The sequence below is a fragment of the Dasypus novemcinctus genome, chromosome 9, assembly GCF_030445035.2.
Source record: "Dasypus novemcinctus isolate mDasNov1 chromosome 9, mDasNov1.1.hap2, whole genome shotgun sequence".
NCBI classification, from domain to species: Eukaryota; Metazoa; Chordata; class Mammalia; order Cingulata; family Dasypodidae; genus Dasypus; species Dasypus novemcinctus.
The window spans coordinates 107,714,160-107,727,591 of NC_080681.1; the positions used below are offsets into that span (position 1 = coordinate 107,714,160).

Here is a 13,432-nt window from a genome sequence, read left to right on the forward strand (position 1 = left end):
AGAACTGTTGCCTGCCTTGTTGCCCACAGAGATTTCCAGTGTGACAGCACAGGCGGCAGAGCCGAGGGTGAGTGGCCAGGGCTCCCCTGGAGCCCTGGGGATGGTGGCAAGGAAGAGGGAGTCCAGGCCCTCGAAAGGAAGTCCCTGACCCTCTGGCAGGAGCCTGTCCTTGCCCCTAAGTGTGATCTGCAGTGGTCACTTGCCCTGCTGAGAGCCTTCCCTCTCAAAAGCAGGAGTCCTGTTCTCCCTGAGCCAGGCTCTAGAAGGGGGTGGAACCGGGGCTGCTGAGGGGTTCACTGAGCTCTCGGCATCTGGAGAAGGCAGGGGCCCACAAGGCGCTTGAGCTTAGGGAGGAAACTGGACTTGGTCAGGGGGGTGAAGCCTTGAAGAAGAAGGGTGGGGGCTCCCAGAGGATCTGGGAGGCTGACGAGGACTTGGGGTTCAGTAAGGGACCTGCTGCCCGTCCTGCCCGGCAGGTCCTGGTCCCGGCTTCTCGCACCCTCATGTCAGCCCCGGCCCCGCCCGGTGGCCCGCGGAGGACAAGGTCAGGATGCGTGTGAAGCCCCAGGGCCTGGTGGTGACTTCCAGTGCCGTGTGCAGCTCTCCTGACTACCTCCGGGAGCCCAAGTACTACCCCGGCGGCTCCCCCACCCCCCAGCCCCTGCTTCCTACCCGGCCTCCCGCCAGCCCGCCTGACAAGGCCTTCGCCCACACCTTCTCCGAAAACCCACGCCCACCCCCACGCCGGGACCCCAGCACCCGGCGCCCACCAGTCCTTGCCAAGGGGGACGACCCGCTACCCCCCCGGGCAGCTCGGCCCATCTCACAGGCCCGTTGCCCCACACCCGCCGGGGACAGCAGCAGCTCCCGACGCCGCTGGGACAACGGGCGGGTGAACCTGCGTCCAGTGGTGCAGCTGATCGACATCATGAAGGACCTGACGCGCCTCTCCCAGGACCTGCAGCACAGCGGCGTGCACCTGGACTGCGGCGGCCTCCGGCTCAGCCGCCCGCCCGCCCCGCCGCCCGGTGACCTGCAGTACAGCTTCTTCTCCTCTCCCAGCCTGGCCAACAGCATCCGCAGCCCCGAGGAGCGGGCCACCCCCCACGCCAAGGCCGAGCGGCCCAGCCACCCCCTCTACGAGCCTGAGCCCGAGCCTAGGGACAGCCCCCAGCCTGGCCAAGGCCATAGTCCCGGAGCCACGGCCGCCACCACCGGTCTGCCCCCGGAGCCCGAGCCAGACGGCCCTGATTACTCAGAACTCGCTGACGCCGACATCCTTAGTGAGCTGGCCTCCCTTACCTGCCCCGAGGCCCAGCTGCTGGAGGCCCAGGCGCTCGAGCCCCCATCGCCCGAGCCCGAGCCTCAGCTCCTGGACCCCCAGCCCCGCTTCCTGGACCCGCAGGCGCTAGAGCCGCTCGGGGAGGCTCTGGAGCTGCCACCCCTGCAGCCTCTTGCTGACCCTCTGGGCCTGCCGGGCCTGGCTCTGCAGGCTCTAGATACCCTGCCTGACTCCCTGGAGTCCCAGCTGCTGGACCCCCAGGCACTCGACCCCCTGCCCAAGTTGCTTGATGTCCCTGGTCGCTGCCTGGAGCCCCAGCAGCCCCTGGGGCCCTGCCCGCTAGCTGAGCCCTTGCACCTGGACTTGTGCTCACCCCACGGCCCCCCTGGACCAGAGGGTCACCCCAAGTACGCCTTGCGGCGCTCTGATAGGCCAAAGATCCTGTGTCGCCGGCGAAAGGCTGGACGGGGGCGCAAGGCAGACGCTGGACCCGAGGGCCGCCTGCTGCCCCTGCCTATGCCTACAGGGCTGGTGGCCGCCCTGGCCGAGGCCCCGCCACCCCCACCTCCACCACCTCCTGCCCTGCCAGGCCCCAGTCCCAGTCCCAGAGCTGTCCCAGAGCTGGAGCCCGAATTGTCCCAGCCCCCAATGGTTCCAACCCGCAAAGGCAAGTGTCGGGGCGTGCGGCGAATGGTGGTGAAGATGGCCAAGATCCCTGTGTCTCTGGGGCGGCGGAACAAGACCACGTACAAGGTGTCGTCATTGAGCAGCAGCCTGAGCGTGGAGGGCAAGGAGCTGGGCCTGCGCGTGTCCGCAGAGCCCACCCCGCTGCTAAAGATGAAGAACAACGGGCGGAACGTGGTGGTGGTCTTCCCCCCCGGGGAGATGCCCATCATTCTCAAGCGTAAGCGTGGACGCCCTCCGAAGAACCTGCTGCTGGGGCCCGGCAAGCCCAAGGAGCCAGCAGTGGTGACGGCCGAGGCGGCCACGGTGGCAGCGGCCACCCTGGCCATGCCGGAGGTGAAGAAGCGGCGGCGGCGGAAGCAGAAGCTGGCATCCCCACAGCCGTCCTATGCAGCGGACGCCAATGACAGCAAAGCTGAGTACTCTGACGTCCTCGCCAAACTGGCCTTCTTGAACCGCCAGAGCCAGTGCGCCGGGCGGTGCTCGCCGCCCCGCTGCTGGACACCCAGTGAGCCCGAGTCGGTGCACCAGGCACCTGACACCCAGAGCATCTCCCACTTCCTGCATCGCGTGCAGGGCTTCCGGCGGCGGGGTGGCAAAGCCGGTGGCTTCGGGGGCCGTGGCGGGGGCCATGCGGCCAAGGCAGCCCGATGCTCCTTCAGTGACTTCTTCGAGGGCATTGGCAAGAAAAAGAAGGTGGTGGCAGTGGCAGCTGCTGGGATCGGGGGCCCCGGCCTCACTGAGTTGGGACACCCACGCAAACGGGGCCGGGGGGAGGTGGATGCTGCCACTGGGAAGCCCAAGCGCAAGAGACGGTCCCGAAAGAATGGGACTCTGTTCCCAGAGCAGGTGCCCAGTGGCCCAGGTTTTGGGGAGATGGGCGCTGAATGGGCTGGAGACAAGGGGGGTGGCTGGGCCCCTCACCATGGGCACCCTGGCGGGCAGGCGGGCCGAAACTGTGGGTTCCAGGGAACAGAGGCCCGGGCCTTCGCCTCCTCCGGGCTGGAGAGTGGGACTTCAGGCCGGGGCAGCTACTACGGCACGGGTGCTCCCTCGGGCCAGACGGAGCTCAGCCAGGAGCGCCAAAACCTCTTCACCGGCTACTTCCGCTCGCTGCTCGATTCGGATGACTCCTCCGACCTCTTGGACTTTGCCCTCTCGGCCTCCCGCCCCGAGTCCCGGAAGGCATCGGGCACCTATGCAGGGCCCCCCACCAGCGCCCTGCCTAGCCAGCGAGGCCTGGCCGCCTTCCCGAGCCGGGGAACCAAGGCCAGCCCAGTGGCAGTGGGCAGCAGTGGGGCTGGGGCGGACCCCTCCTTCCAGCCTGTCCTGCCCACTCGCCAGACCTTCCCTCCAGGCCGGGCAGCGAGCTATGGACTGACCCCGGCCACTTCAGACTGCCGGGCAGCCGAGACCTTTCCGAAGCTGGCTCCCCCGCCTTCGGCCGTGGCCCGCTCACCCACTACCCACCCGCCCGCCAGCACCTACCCTCCCCAGTACGGTGGCTACGGGGCTGGGCAAAGCGTGTTCGCCCCGGCTAAGCCCTTCACGGGCCAAGACTGCGCAAATAGCAAGGACTGCAGCTTCGCCTACGGCAGCGGCAACAGCCTTCCCGCCTCGCCCAGCAGCGCGCACAGTGCCGGCTATGCCCCACCGCCCACCGGCGGCCCCTGCCTGCCGCCCGGCAAGGCCTCCTTCTTCAATAGCTCCGAGGGGGCCCCCTTCTCGGGCTCAGCTCCCACGCCCCTGCGCTGTGACAGCCGGGCCAGCACCGTCTCACCCGGTGGCTACATGGTGCCCAAGGGCACCACAGCCTCTGCCACCTCCGCCGCCTCTGCCGCCTCCTCCTCCTCCTCCTCCTTCCAGCCCTCGCCCGAGAACTGTCGGCAGTTTGCGGGGGCTTCTCAGTGGCCTTTCCGGCAGGGCTACGGAGGCCTGGACTGGGCCTCGGAGGCTTTCAGTCAGCTCTACAATCCCGGCTTCGACTGCCATGTCAGCGAGCCCAACGTGATCCTGGACATCTCCAACTACACGCCCCAGAAGGTGAAGCAGCAGACGGCCGTGTCCGAGACCTTCTCCGAGTCGTCCTCCGACAGCACCCAGTTCAATCAGCCGGTTGGCGGCGGCGGCTTTCGGCGTGCCAACAGCGAGGCCTCGAGCAGTGAGGGCCAGTCGAGCCTGTCCAGCCTGGAGAAACTGATGATGGACTGGAATGAGGCCTCCTCCGCCCCCGGCTACAACTGGAACCAGAGCGTCCTCTTCCAGAGCAGCTCCAAGCCGGGCCGTGGACGGCGGAAGAAGGTGGACCTGTTCGAGGCCTCTCACCTGGGCTTCCCATCATCGGCCTCGGCTGCTGCCTCAGGCTACCCGTCCAAACGGAGCACCGGGCCCCGGCAGCCCAGGGGTGGACGGGGTGGCGGGGCCTGCTCGGCCAAGAAGGAGCGGGGCGGGGCGGCTGCCAAAGCCAAGTTCATCCCCAAGCCACAGCCTGTCAACCCGCTGTTCCAGGACAGCCCAGATCTCGGCCTGGACTACTACAGTGGGGACAGCAGCATGTCACCCCTGCCCTCACAGTCGAGGGCCTTTGGTGTGGGGGAGCGAGACCCCTGTGACTTCATGGGACCCTACTCTATGAACCCATCCACACCTTCTGATGGCACCTTCGGCCAAGGCTTCCACTGCGACTCGCCCAGCCTCGGTGCCCCTGATCTGGACAGCAAGCATTTCCCGCCACTGGCCCACCCACCCACGGTGTTTGATGCTGGCCTGCAGAAGGCCTACTCGCCCACCTGTTCACCCACACTGGGCTTCAAGGAGGAGCTGCGGCCGCCGCCCACAAAGCTGGCCGCCTGCGAGCCCCTCAAGCATGGGCTCCAGGGGGCCAGCCTGAGCCACGCGGCCGCAGCCCAGGCTCACCTGAGCTGCCGGGACCTGCCGCTGGGCCAGCCCCACTATGACTCCCCCAGCTGCAAGGGCACGGCGTACTGGTACCCGCCGGGCTCAGCCGCCCGCAGCCCGCCCTATGAGGGCAAGGTGGGCACAGGGCTGCTAGCTGACTTCCTGGGCAGGACGGAGGCCGCGTGCCTCAGTGCCCCACACCTGGCCAGCCCACCGTCCACCCCTAAGGCCGACAAGGAGCCACTAGAGATGGCCCGGCCACCCGGCCCACCCCGTGGCCCCGCTGCAGCTGCTGCTGGCTATGGCTGCCCGCTCCTTAGTGACTTGACCCTGTCCCCTGTGCCGAGGGACTCGCTGCTGCCCCTGCAGGACACCGCCTACAGGTATCCAGGCTTTATGCCGCAGGCGCATCCTGGCCTGGGTGGGGGCCCCAAGAGCGGCTTCCTGGGGCCCATGGCAGAACCTCACCCCGAGGACACATTCACCGTCACCTCCCTGTAGTGCCAACTGAAGTGCCGACTGGACCGTGAGGTTTTGTTCCTGGGTGAGTCTGGGGATGTGGGTACAGTGGGCAGAGGCCTCGGGGGGTGAGGGGACGGGTGGCAACTGGGACTGGGGGATGAGGACATAGAGCTTGGACAAGGGCAAGAGGTGCAGAGATGAACGGGGGAAGTAGGCAGGATTTAAGGATAAGACTGGGGATCCAACAACGGGGAGTAGGGGTCCAGGAAGCAGCCTGGGAAAAGATGTTAGGGAGTCTGGGGGAGGGAAATGGGGTACCTGGGTGAGGAAGCCAGCAGGGGACTTGGATGTTCAAGGGGTACGCTTATTGAAATGGCCAGGGGACCACAGACTGGATCTGGCCACCTGGTTTGGCTCAGCAAGCATTGATTTCCCTTGTCCATGCTGGTACTGGTACTGGGCAAGGACCCCCTGAGTCCCAGGAAACACCCACTCACCACTTGACCTCTTGCACAAGAGGGCGTTTGCATCCTCCTGTGAAGGGAGAAGCATGTTGGACAAGATGCTTCTCCAAGCAGGACCCATCCAGAGTGCTAACCCTGCCCCTCGCGGCCCCATCAGGGTGGGGCCCATGGCTTTTCCTGATCCTACTGGGCCTTCTCATTTCCCCAGGAGCTTAGTTCATTTCAAGATGCATTCTGTGCCCAGGGCCAGGCTGAGGGTGTGGTTGGCATAGCTTGGTCACACCCTCTGCAGGGGGGCTTTACAAAATGGCCAAAGTGTCCTTTCCTGTTCTCAAAACTGTAAAAGCAAGAACAACTTGCTCCAGAAATAGCTATCACAAGCCCATCAGATCCCACTTTGGCCCAGACATGGTGGGTGGTATGGGGTGGGCTGGGGGCAGGTCTGATCCCCTCCACCCCGTCTTTCACCCTCTGCTGCCACCGCAGCCTCCCAGGAGTTTCTCTTCCCTGAGAAGCTGAAGGCAGTAGCACGGCTTCTGGAAAGCCCCGTCCTGTTCTGGAGAGGCCGTTTGAGGCCAGGGTGACTCAGGGTCCTGAAGCCATCAGCAGTGGAAACTTATTAGCCAGGTGCCTGAATGTGGCAAGGGACTGCACATGGGAGTCTGGAGACCTGGGAAAGGACTATTCCCTAGTCACCCACCATCTTGCTAGATGTCCTTGGCCAAGCCTTTGCCCCTCAGTGGACCTCAGTTTTCTCATCTGTTCAAGGAAACTGACTTAGATAATCTCATAGGCCCGTGCAACTCTGCATGGCATAGACAATGGGCCCAACTTTTTTTTTTTTTTTTGGCAGCATATTTTCCCTCCTAATGAAGCCAGGCCAAGAGATTAAAATGGCCTGCCATTCCCCATGTGTCTCATTGCAAGCAGCAGAGCTGCAGATCTGAAGCAGGCCAGGGAGAAGCTGCTTATGGTTTAAAATGTCAAACTCTTGATCCTTCTCACTGGAGGGGAGATATCTCAAGGATAATCCAGAAATGTGAAATAATCCAAAAACCATTCCTCCCAGACTCTGGGTGGGAAAATGAACGGCTGTGGGGGCTGGGTGTTCAGGCAGGTCACAGCTCAGTGAGATGCATAATGGAACCACCCAGCGAGGCCTGAACGCAGGAGAAACTGGGATGCCATCCAGCCCCACATTCTGGCCCCACGCCTCATACAGGGCTGGGAGTTGACAGTACTATCCTCAACCCGATGCATTCAGCTGTTCTAGAGACATCTGTCCAGCACCCCATTGCATGCCAGGCATGGGGGGCATTGCCATGACCATCACCTATGAGCTCTTGGCCCTCAGGGGGCTTCCAGTCTAGAGGGAGAGACAGTAAACAGAATGACACAAACCATTTGATAATCAAACTGCAGGAAGGACTGTGCAAGAGATAGAAAGATAAGAGGCCAGGAGAGGAGCTGAGGTCGGAAGGATGAGTGGAGGTCTACAGGGAGTGGGAAGAGCATCCTGGACAGAGGGAACAGCAGTGTGTAAAGCCCTGAGGCAGGAAGGAGCTCGGTTTTGAGGAACTGATGGGAAGGCAGGTATGCTAAGTGACAGGGCAAGGCAGGCAGGACCAGAATCCTGCAGGGCCTTAGAAGAAGTTCAAACTTTATTCAAGAGAAATAGGGAGCCTTGAGGAGTTTTCAGCAGGAATACCAGGGTCCCATTGGAGCAGGGCAAGTGTCGGAGTAGTGAGCCCAGCTGCAGCAGTCCAGGCAAGTGACAATGGTGGCTTGGATCAAGATGTTGGTTGGACTTCCTCCCTTTGTTATCAAAGATGGTGCACGAGCTCCTTTAGGCCAGGGACTGATTAAAATCATTGTGGGAGTGAGGCAGAGTTGGGAGTATGGGGAAGAGAGAGAGTGGCAAGGAGAGATTTCATACAGGGAGCTGCTCTGTCAACAGAGGGTGGTACACTACTCAGCTCATTCACCAACAGGCAGTGCGTGCTTTTGACACTGGGTGCATCTCAAGCCCCTCCCTGCCTGTCCCGATGCCAGACACTGGGGTGACAAGGCAGACATGGCCGCTGTCCTCAGGGAGTTTACCATCCACACCAGGAAGCTAAAACAAGTACACAGAGCAGAAAGTGGCAGGTGTGCAGAATCAGGGAGAGACAAAGATTGTGCATTGGGAAGGTGGGAGTGGGGGCAGAAGTCAAACCCGCCCCCCCCACACCACCACCACCACTTTGGTGAGTAAAGGGGCCTCCATTTGTTCCGGGTTCTGCACACCAGCCTGGGGTGTGGATGTGCCCCCCCACCCATCAGTGTGGAGGAACAGGAACAGCTGTGGCACTTACCCACTCTTGGCCAAGATTGGCACCCAGTACTGCCCCCCTCCAGAGCTGTCTCTCTCCACTCTAAGGCCCCAATTCCCTATCTGCAGAAGGAAGGATTGGCTTGGATGATCCCTAAAACTCTTTCTGGGCCTGACATTTTAAGTAGATTTAGCAATTCTGGGGGGGGGGGGGGGTGGGGAAGCTGCATTTGACCTCAACCTTGAAAAGGCATGATCTGAGCACACAGACACTTGGGGAAGAGCATTCCAAATGGTGGGAACAGCGAGCAAAGGCAGGTGTCCTCCCAATGTGAATTAGAAGATGAAAGCTCAGAGGAGCAGACTGGGGGGGCGTGGGAACCAACTGGTCTTGAGAACTGTGGCCGATGGGACAGAGAAGGGAGGGGTCGGCGGAGGGAGGCTGGTGGAGGGTGGGCCTTGGACCACGCAGGCATCTTCCCTGGCCCCCTAGATGGAAAGCAGAGCCAGACAGACTGGCTCCGTATTGGGCCCTCGTGGGCTGGGCTGAGAATCGACCCTACCAGACCCTGGGGGTAGGGATGGAAGAGCCCTCCAAGGTGTTCAGGAATCTCGAGTCCCCTTTCCCTCCTCGCTCCCTCTCAAGCCTGGACCTTGGGCTGGGAGAAATGTCACAGGTCCTCCGAGGTTACACCAGCTGGGGCCTGCACGGGGCAGGAAGCAGTTTCCAAGGCCGCCATCCAACTGGGGTCAGCAGGCGTGCCCAGACCTGGGCCAGGCCCTGGCTGCTCTAGGCTTTGTCTCCCCATGTCTCTGAAACCTCAAGAGGTCACTCGATCTTGCCTCTGGCTCTAAGCAAGAGGCTCATGTCAGGGGTCAGCCACGCCTTCCTTGCTTCTTCTGGGTGCCTCTTCCCCACTCTCTGTGAGGTTGTCCTCCCGAAGATCCCGTCCCTCATCTCTCCCACAGCCATTTTCAGACTGAGCCTTTTTCTGAGCCCTCATTTCTGTGGTCATGCCCTCTCACCCTTCCTCTGTCTCTCCATGCCCCTGTGGACCTGGTTGAGCCCGAGGGGGTAAGGCCCTAGGACTGGGGGAGTGGTGGCTCCATGCCTCCCCTACACGCCTTTGTTTGTAGATGGGCCTCTGTGCAAAGCCTGGTCCCATTCCTGCCCAGCTGGGCAGTGAGTTGAGTCTTTGTACCTTTCTGCAAGAAGAATGAGATGAGATGATGCCTGAAGCACTTAGCCCAGTCCCTGTGAACTCCTAGTCAGTGGCTGGTAGGTGGCTAGGCAGGCAGCTAAGTACCTCCGCATAGACTGCATTCTGGGGCTCCTGACACAGTCTGGTTGAGTCACACACCTCTGACCCTTTCCTCCTTGTTTGGGACCACATGGCCAGCCTCCTTTACATGCCCTCCTTGCCTCCCTCCTAGAGAAGATCTTGTTTTCTAGTGTGTGATTGAGGCCCTTGGAGGGAAATTTTGAAGTACCGCTTAGTTCTTTGCCTCAGTGACTAGGCTGAGTCCTCCCTGGGAGGAATCCAAGGACGAGGTGGTGAGTCATGGGCCCTGCCCTGAGGGTGATGGGCAGCACGACCCACCCTCAGACTCAAAAATGACTTGGGTCAGCTAGAAACCCTGTCCACCCAGCTACCCACACCAATCCTCTCTTCCAGTGCAGATAATCTGAAAAGCATTTCCTTGTGACTTTGTAATACGTCATGATTTTTCTTCCTGGCAGATTTATTGTCTTTGTCATCATAACCTTTGCTGCCGTAGTGCCCTCTGTTTGTGCTGGTGGGCAGGGGAAAGTAGGTTAAGTCTGTGTTCAACACACATGAGCCAGCCACCTGCTCTGGGCCAGGCTTGAAGAAACTTGAGTATAACAGTCCTGCCCTCGTGGAGCTTGCATCCTATAAACAGATGTTCATTAAGAACTTCAATGTAGGCATCACTCTCCAGGTGAGGGACTGAAACATCCCCATGAGAAATACCAGGGACCACTCTCTTGAACTACATGAGTAGGGCAGGCAGCAAGAGCTTCCTGGAGGCAGGAAGTGGGTCTTGAACAAATCTGAGGCTTTAGAGTCTCTAGCCCTAGCTCTGCTGCCCTGGTCAGTGCAACCACCAGCTACCAGGTTCCTGCCCGTGCCGTTCTCCCCACTGTGGGCACCTAGGTTCCTTTTTCTTCAGCATCTTTGCACACACAATGCCTGGAACCCCCAAAATATTTACCAAATGAATTGATTAAAACAAGTCATTGTGTGACTCAGTTGCTTTACATCTTTTGATCGTTCCCTTTCTTTCCAGCCTCTTTACCTATAAAATAAAGACTCAGCTTCTCAGCATTGTATTCCAGATATTCCATTGTATTCCAGCATTGTATTCCAGATATTCCATCAGGGTATCCATCCTCTTTATCAGGCTGACCTTCACACAGGCAGCCCCTTACTGGCCCCAGAGTGTGTGGAATCAGGAGGGAGCTTTCCGAGGGGCTCTTTCCTGAATGTGCCCCTTGCCTTTGCTCTCACTCTCCCCTGGCCTGGGCTGCCCTTTCCTACCCACCATCTACCTCCCACCTGTCAGTTCCTATCTTTCACTCAGACATCACCTCCTCCAAGAAGCATTCCAGGATCCTTCCCAGGCCAAATTAATCTCTAGCCCATTATTCATCCATGACAGCCCTCCCTGGGAATGTCTTCCTCACCCCATCACCACCGCTGCACTGTCCCCCCACCCTTCCCCCCCAGTGCCTCATCATGCCAGGTACATTTCAGAGGTCAGGGCTTTTTTGTTTGTTTACTTTGTGTGTGGGGGTGGTTGGTAACGACGAGCACGTGGAATAGGGAGAATCGTGAGAGGAAATTCTTATACAGGGGGTGATACGTTTGGGATAGTTTCTCTCTTCACTGCCATCAGGATGCTCTCCTAAAAATGGGGGCATGAGGGGTGTGTAAACAGCAGGGCTAGCTGGGCCTTTGCTCTAAGTCCAGCCTCTGAGGGAAGCGGACTTGCTAGAAGTCAGCCAGCCACGCAGTCAGTGAACTATGGCGTGTTCGAGCCAGAAGGGCCTGGGATCACCCAGTTCCACTTGTCCTTTTCTCATCCTCCACTTAAGTCACGTGTCTAACACACACCCGTCAGCACCCATCTACACGTACAGCACCTCCCAACTAGGGGGCGGGGTGGTGGTGCCTGGGGCGCCTGTTTCCTCTTCCCAGGACTGCAAGAAACGAGGCTCGGAAAAGCAGGGGACACACAGGGTCACACAGAGTTATTGGGTTACCAGGGATGGGAGCCCCGTTGGGCCCACTAGCAAGTACTTTAGGTCTCCTCTACGCCCAGCAGTGACGGAGGTGAAGACCCTTAAGGAAGCAAAGACTGCCAGAGCCGAGTTTACCAGTGGCCACAGATTTTGAAAACTTGCCAGAGTAGGGGAAAGCCCCACACTCCGCTGCCTCCCTTTCCCCAATCGGGAGTCTCATCCCTCAGTAAGTTCAAGTCCACCCTCCTTGAGGGGTGCTCTGCCTCTTGGGTGTAGGCTGAGCCCTAGGGAGTTTCCTCTTGGCATTCAAGGGCCCTCTGGGTCTGGCTTTGCCGGAAAATGTCAGAGGGCAGATCAACCTTTGGGCAGCCGGGGTTTGCTTCTAGCCCCTTGTCTTGGGGACACCACCTCAGTGCCTGAAAGTCTCACCTCACCTGTTTAAGTCCTCTCTTTTGCAAACTGGTGGCAGGAAATGGGACTTGGCCTAGGTTGCCGAGACTGCAGTGAATCAGTCTCAAATTTGAACGCACTCCCTTTGCCTTCAGCTCAGTGGATGTTGCTTGATGTTGAGACTCCCTCTTGGAAGGGAGAAGCTATGTCTATTCTGCTGTCTTCCAGCTCATGGCCTGGCAGTTAGTGGGGGTGAATATGTGTTTACTGGTTGCTTAAGCGAATGCACAAATGCCCGCTCCTCTACTGGAGAGAGCAACTCTCTCTGTGGACAGCCTGTTTATATCTGATCCGCGGCACTTTTAATCCCAGCTCAGCTATCCCTCGGTGCCCCCAGAGCCAGCCCCCACTGACAGGCAGAGACCATGTAATGCCTTGGCGCTTCAGACCGTAAAACCTCTGGGGCACGAGGACTCAGTGGAATGTGGCTCTGTGGTGGTTCATTATGGAGGCACTAAAAGGTTAAGCCTTATAAACGGGTGGCTGGTGTCCTAGGGGGCCGGCACATGCTGGCATTGGGGATCCAGAGGTACCACACACAGGTCTCTGCCCTGGAGGAGAAGGGTAGGCAATGACAAGTGCACCGGTAGCTATGGTAACAGGGTGTCTCAGGAGCGTCCTGGAGCTGTGCAAGACCCGAGCTGGACCTTGACACGCTGCTCAGACTTAGATCAGTCGTCGCTCATTGTTCAGTCAACACACATTCTTGACCCCCGTATGTGCTGGGTACTGTGCTCAGCAGTGAGCTGAAGAGGCCTGGCCCCTCCCTGCCAAGGCTGGGTCAGGTGCCCCCTCTGTGCTCCCTGAGCTCCTGAGGGCCTCCCCATCTCCATGCATTGTAATTACCTGGCACGGGGTCTGCCCTCCCTCTGCTCTGTGAGCCCCTCAGCCCTGGACCCAGATCTGTTTGTTCTCCATTTTGGCTCCAGCCCTGGGCCGCCTGGCCCTTTGGCATCGGTTCTGTTTTGCAGGGAGTTGAACCTAGGAAGGCCAGAGTTCTAACAGCCACAGCACTCCCCTTGCCCCATCCCCCAAGAACTCCTGGACTTTGATCCCTTCCCCACCCCCCTCTCCTGACCATCCCCCAGCTTCTGCCAGAGTCTCAGGCCGGCCAAGTCCTGAAAGCCGGGGAGGGCGGCAGGAGGAGGAGGAAGGTGAGACTGCGATGGGCGGCTTAGCGGAGGGTGAGAAAGCCTCCCTGCTGCCTGGCCGCCGGGCACCGCGCAATGGTTCTGGCAGGAGCCGCCTGCTGGGCTGAGATCACCATGGAGACCTGGCTTGGAGAGGGTCACTGGCAGTGGCTAAGGGCTGGAGGGGGCGGGGGTGGTGGGGATTTGTGCTCAGGCTCCCAGCCTGCCCCGGGGCCCTTGGGGCCAACCGCGGAGGAGGCTGGGGTTCAGCAGTCAGCTTGCCAAGTGGTTTGGAGCAGCCCGTCCCAAGACTCCCCCTCTCTTGTCACCCAGCACATTACAACTGTCACCTCAACAGAGGTCCCTCCTCAGCTTGACAGCTGTTCTTCAACCGCAGGGAAGGTCTCCTACAGACGGATGTCCCTCACCCCTACAGTTGGACCTGCCCCCTAATGAAAAGAACTATCTGCAGTTGTTCCCGTTTGT

General features: G+C 60.1%; 1 protein-coding gene across 12 annotated transcripts in view; it reads left to right on the forward strand.

Moving 5' to 3' along the window:
• The window catches only part of AHDC1 (AT-hook DNA binding motif containing 1), a 61,768-nt gene that overhangs the window by 46,098 nt on the left and 2,238 nt on the right, over nucleotides 1-13,432 (forward strand). For 10 of the 12 annotated variants that reach the window (XM_058304032.2, XM_058304027.1, XM_058304033.1 and 7 more), the window contains one exon: nucleotides 477-5,408. In XM_058304032.2, the coding sequence (XP_058160015.1) occupies nucleotides 551-5,365 (4,815 nt within the window). In that variant the 5' untranslated portion in view covers nucleotides 477-550 and the 3' untranslated portion in view covers nucleotides 5,366-5,408. Of the gene's footprint in view, nucleotides 1-29; nucleotides 68-476; nucleotides 5,409-13,432 lie in introns of all 12 variants that reach the window. The other 2 variants (XM_058304029.1, XM_071217609.1) reach the window with 1 other exon arrangement.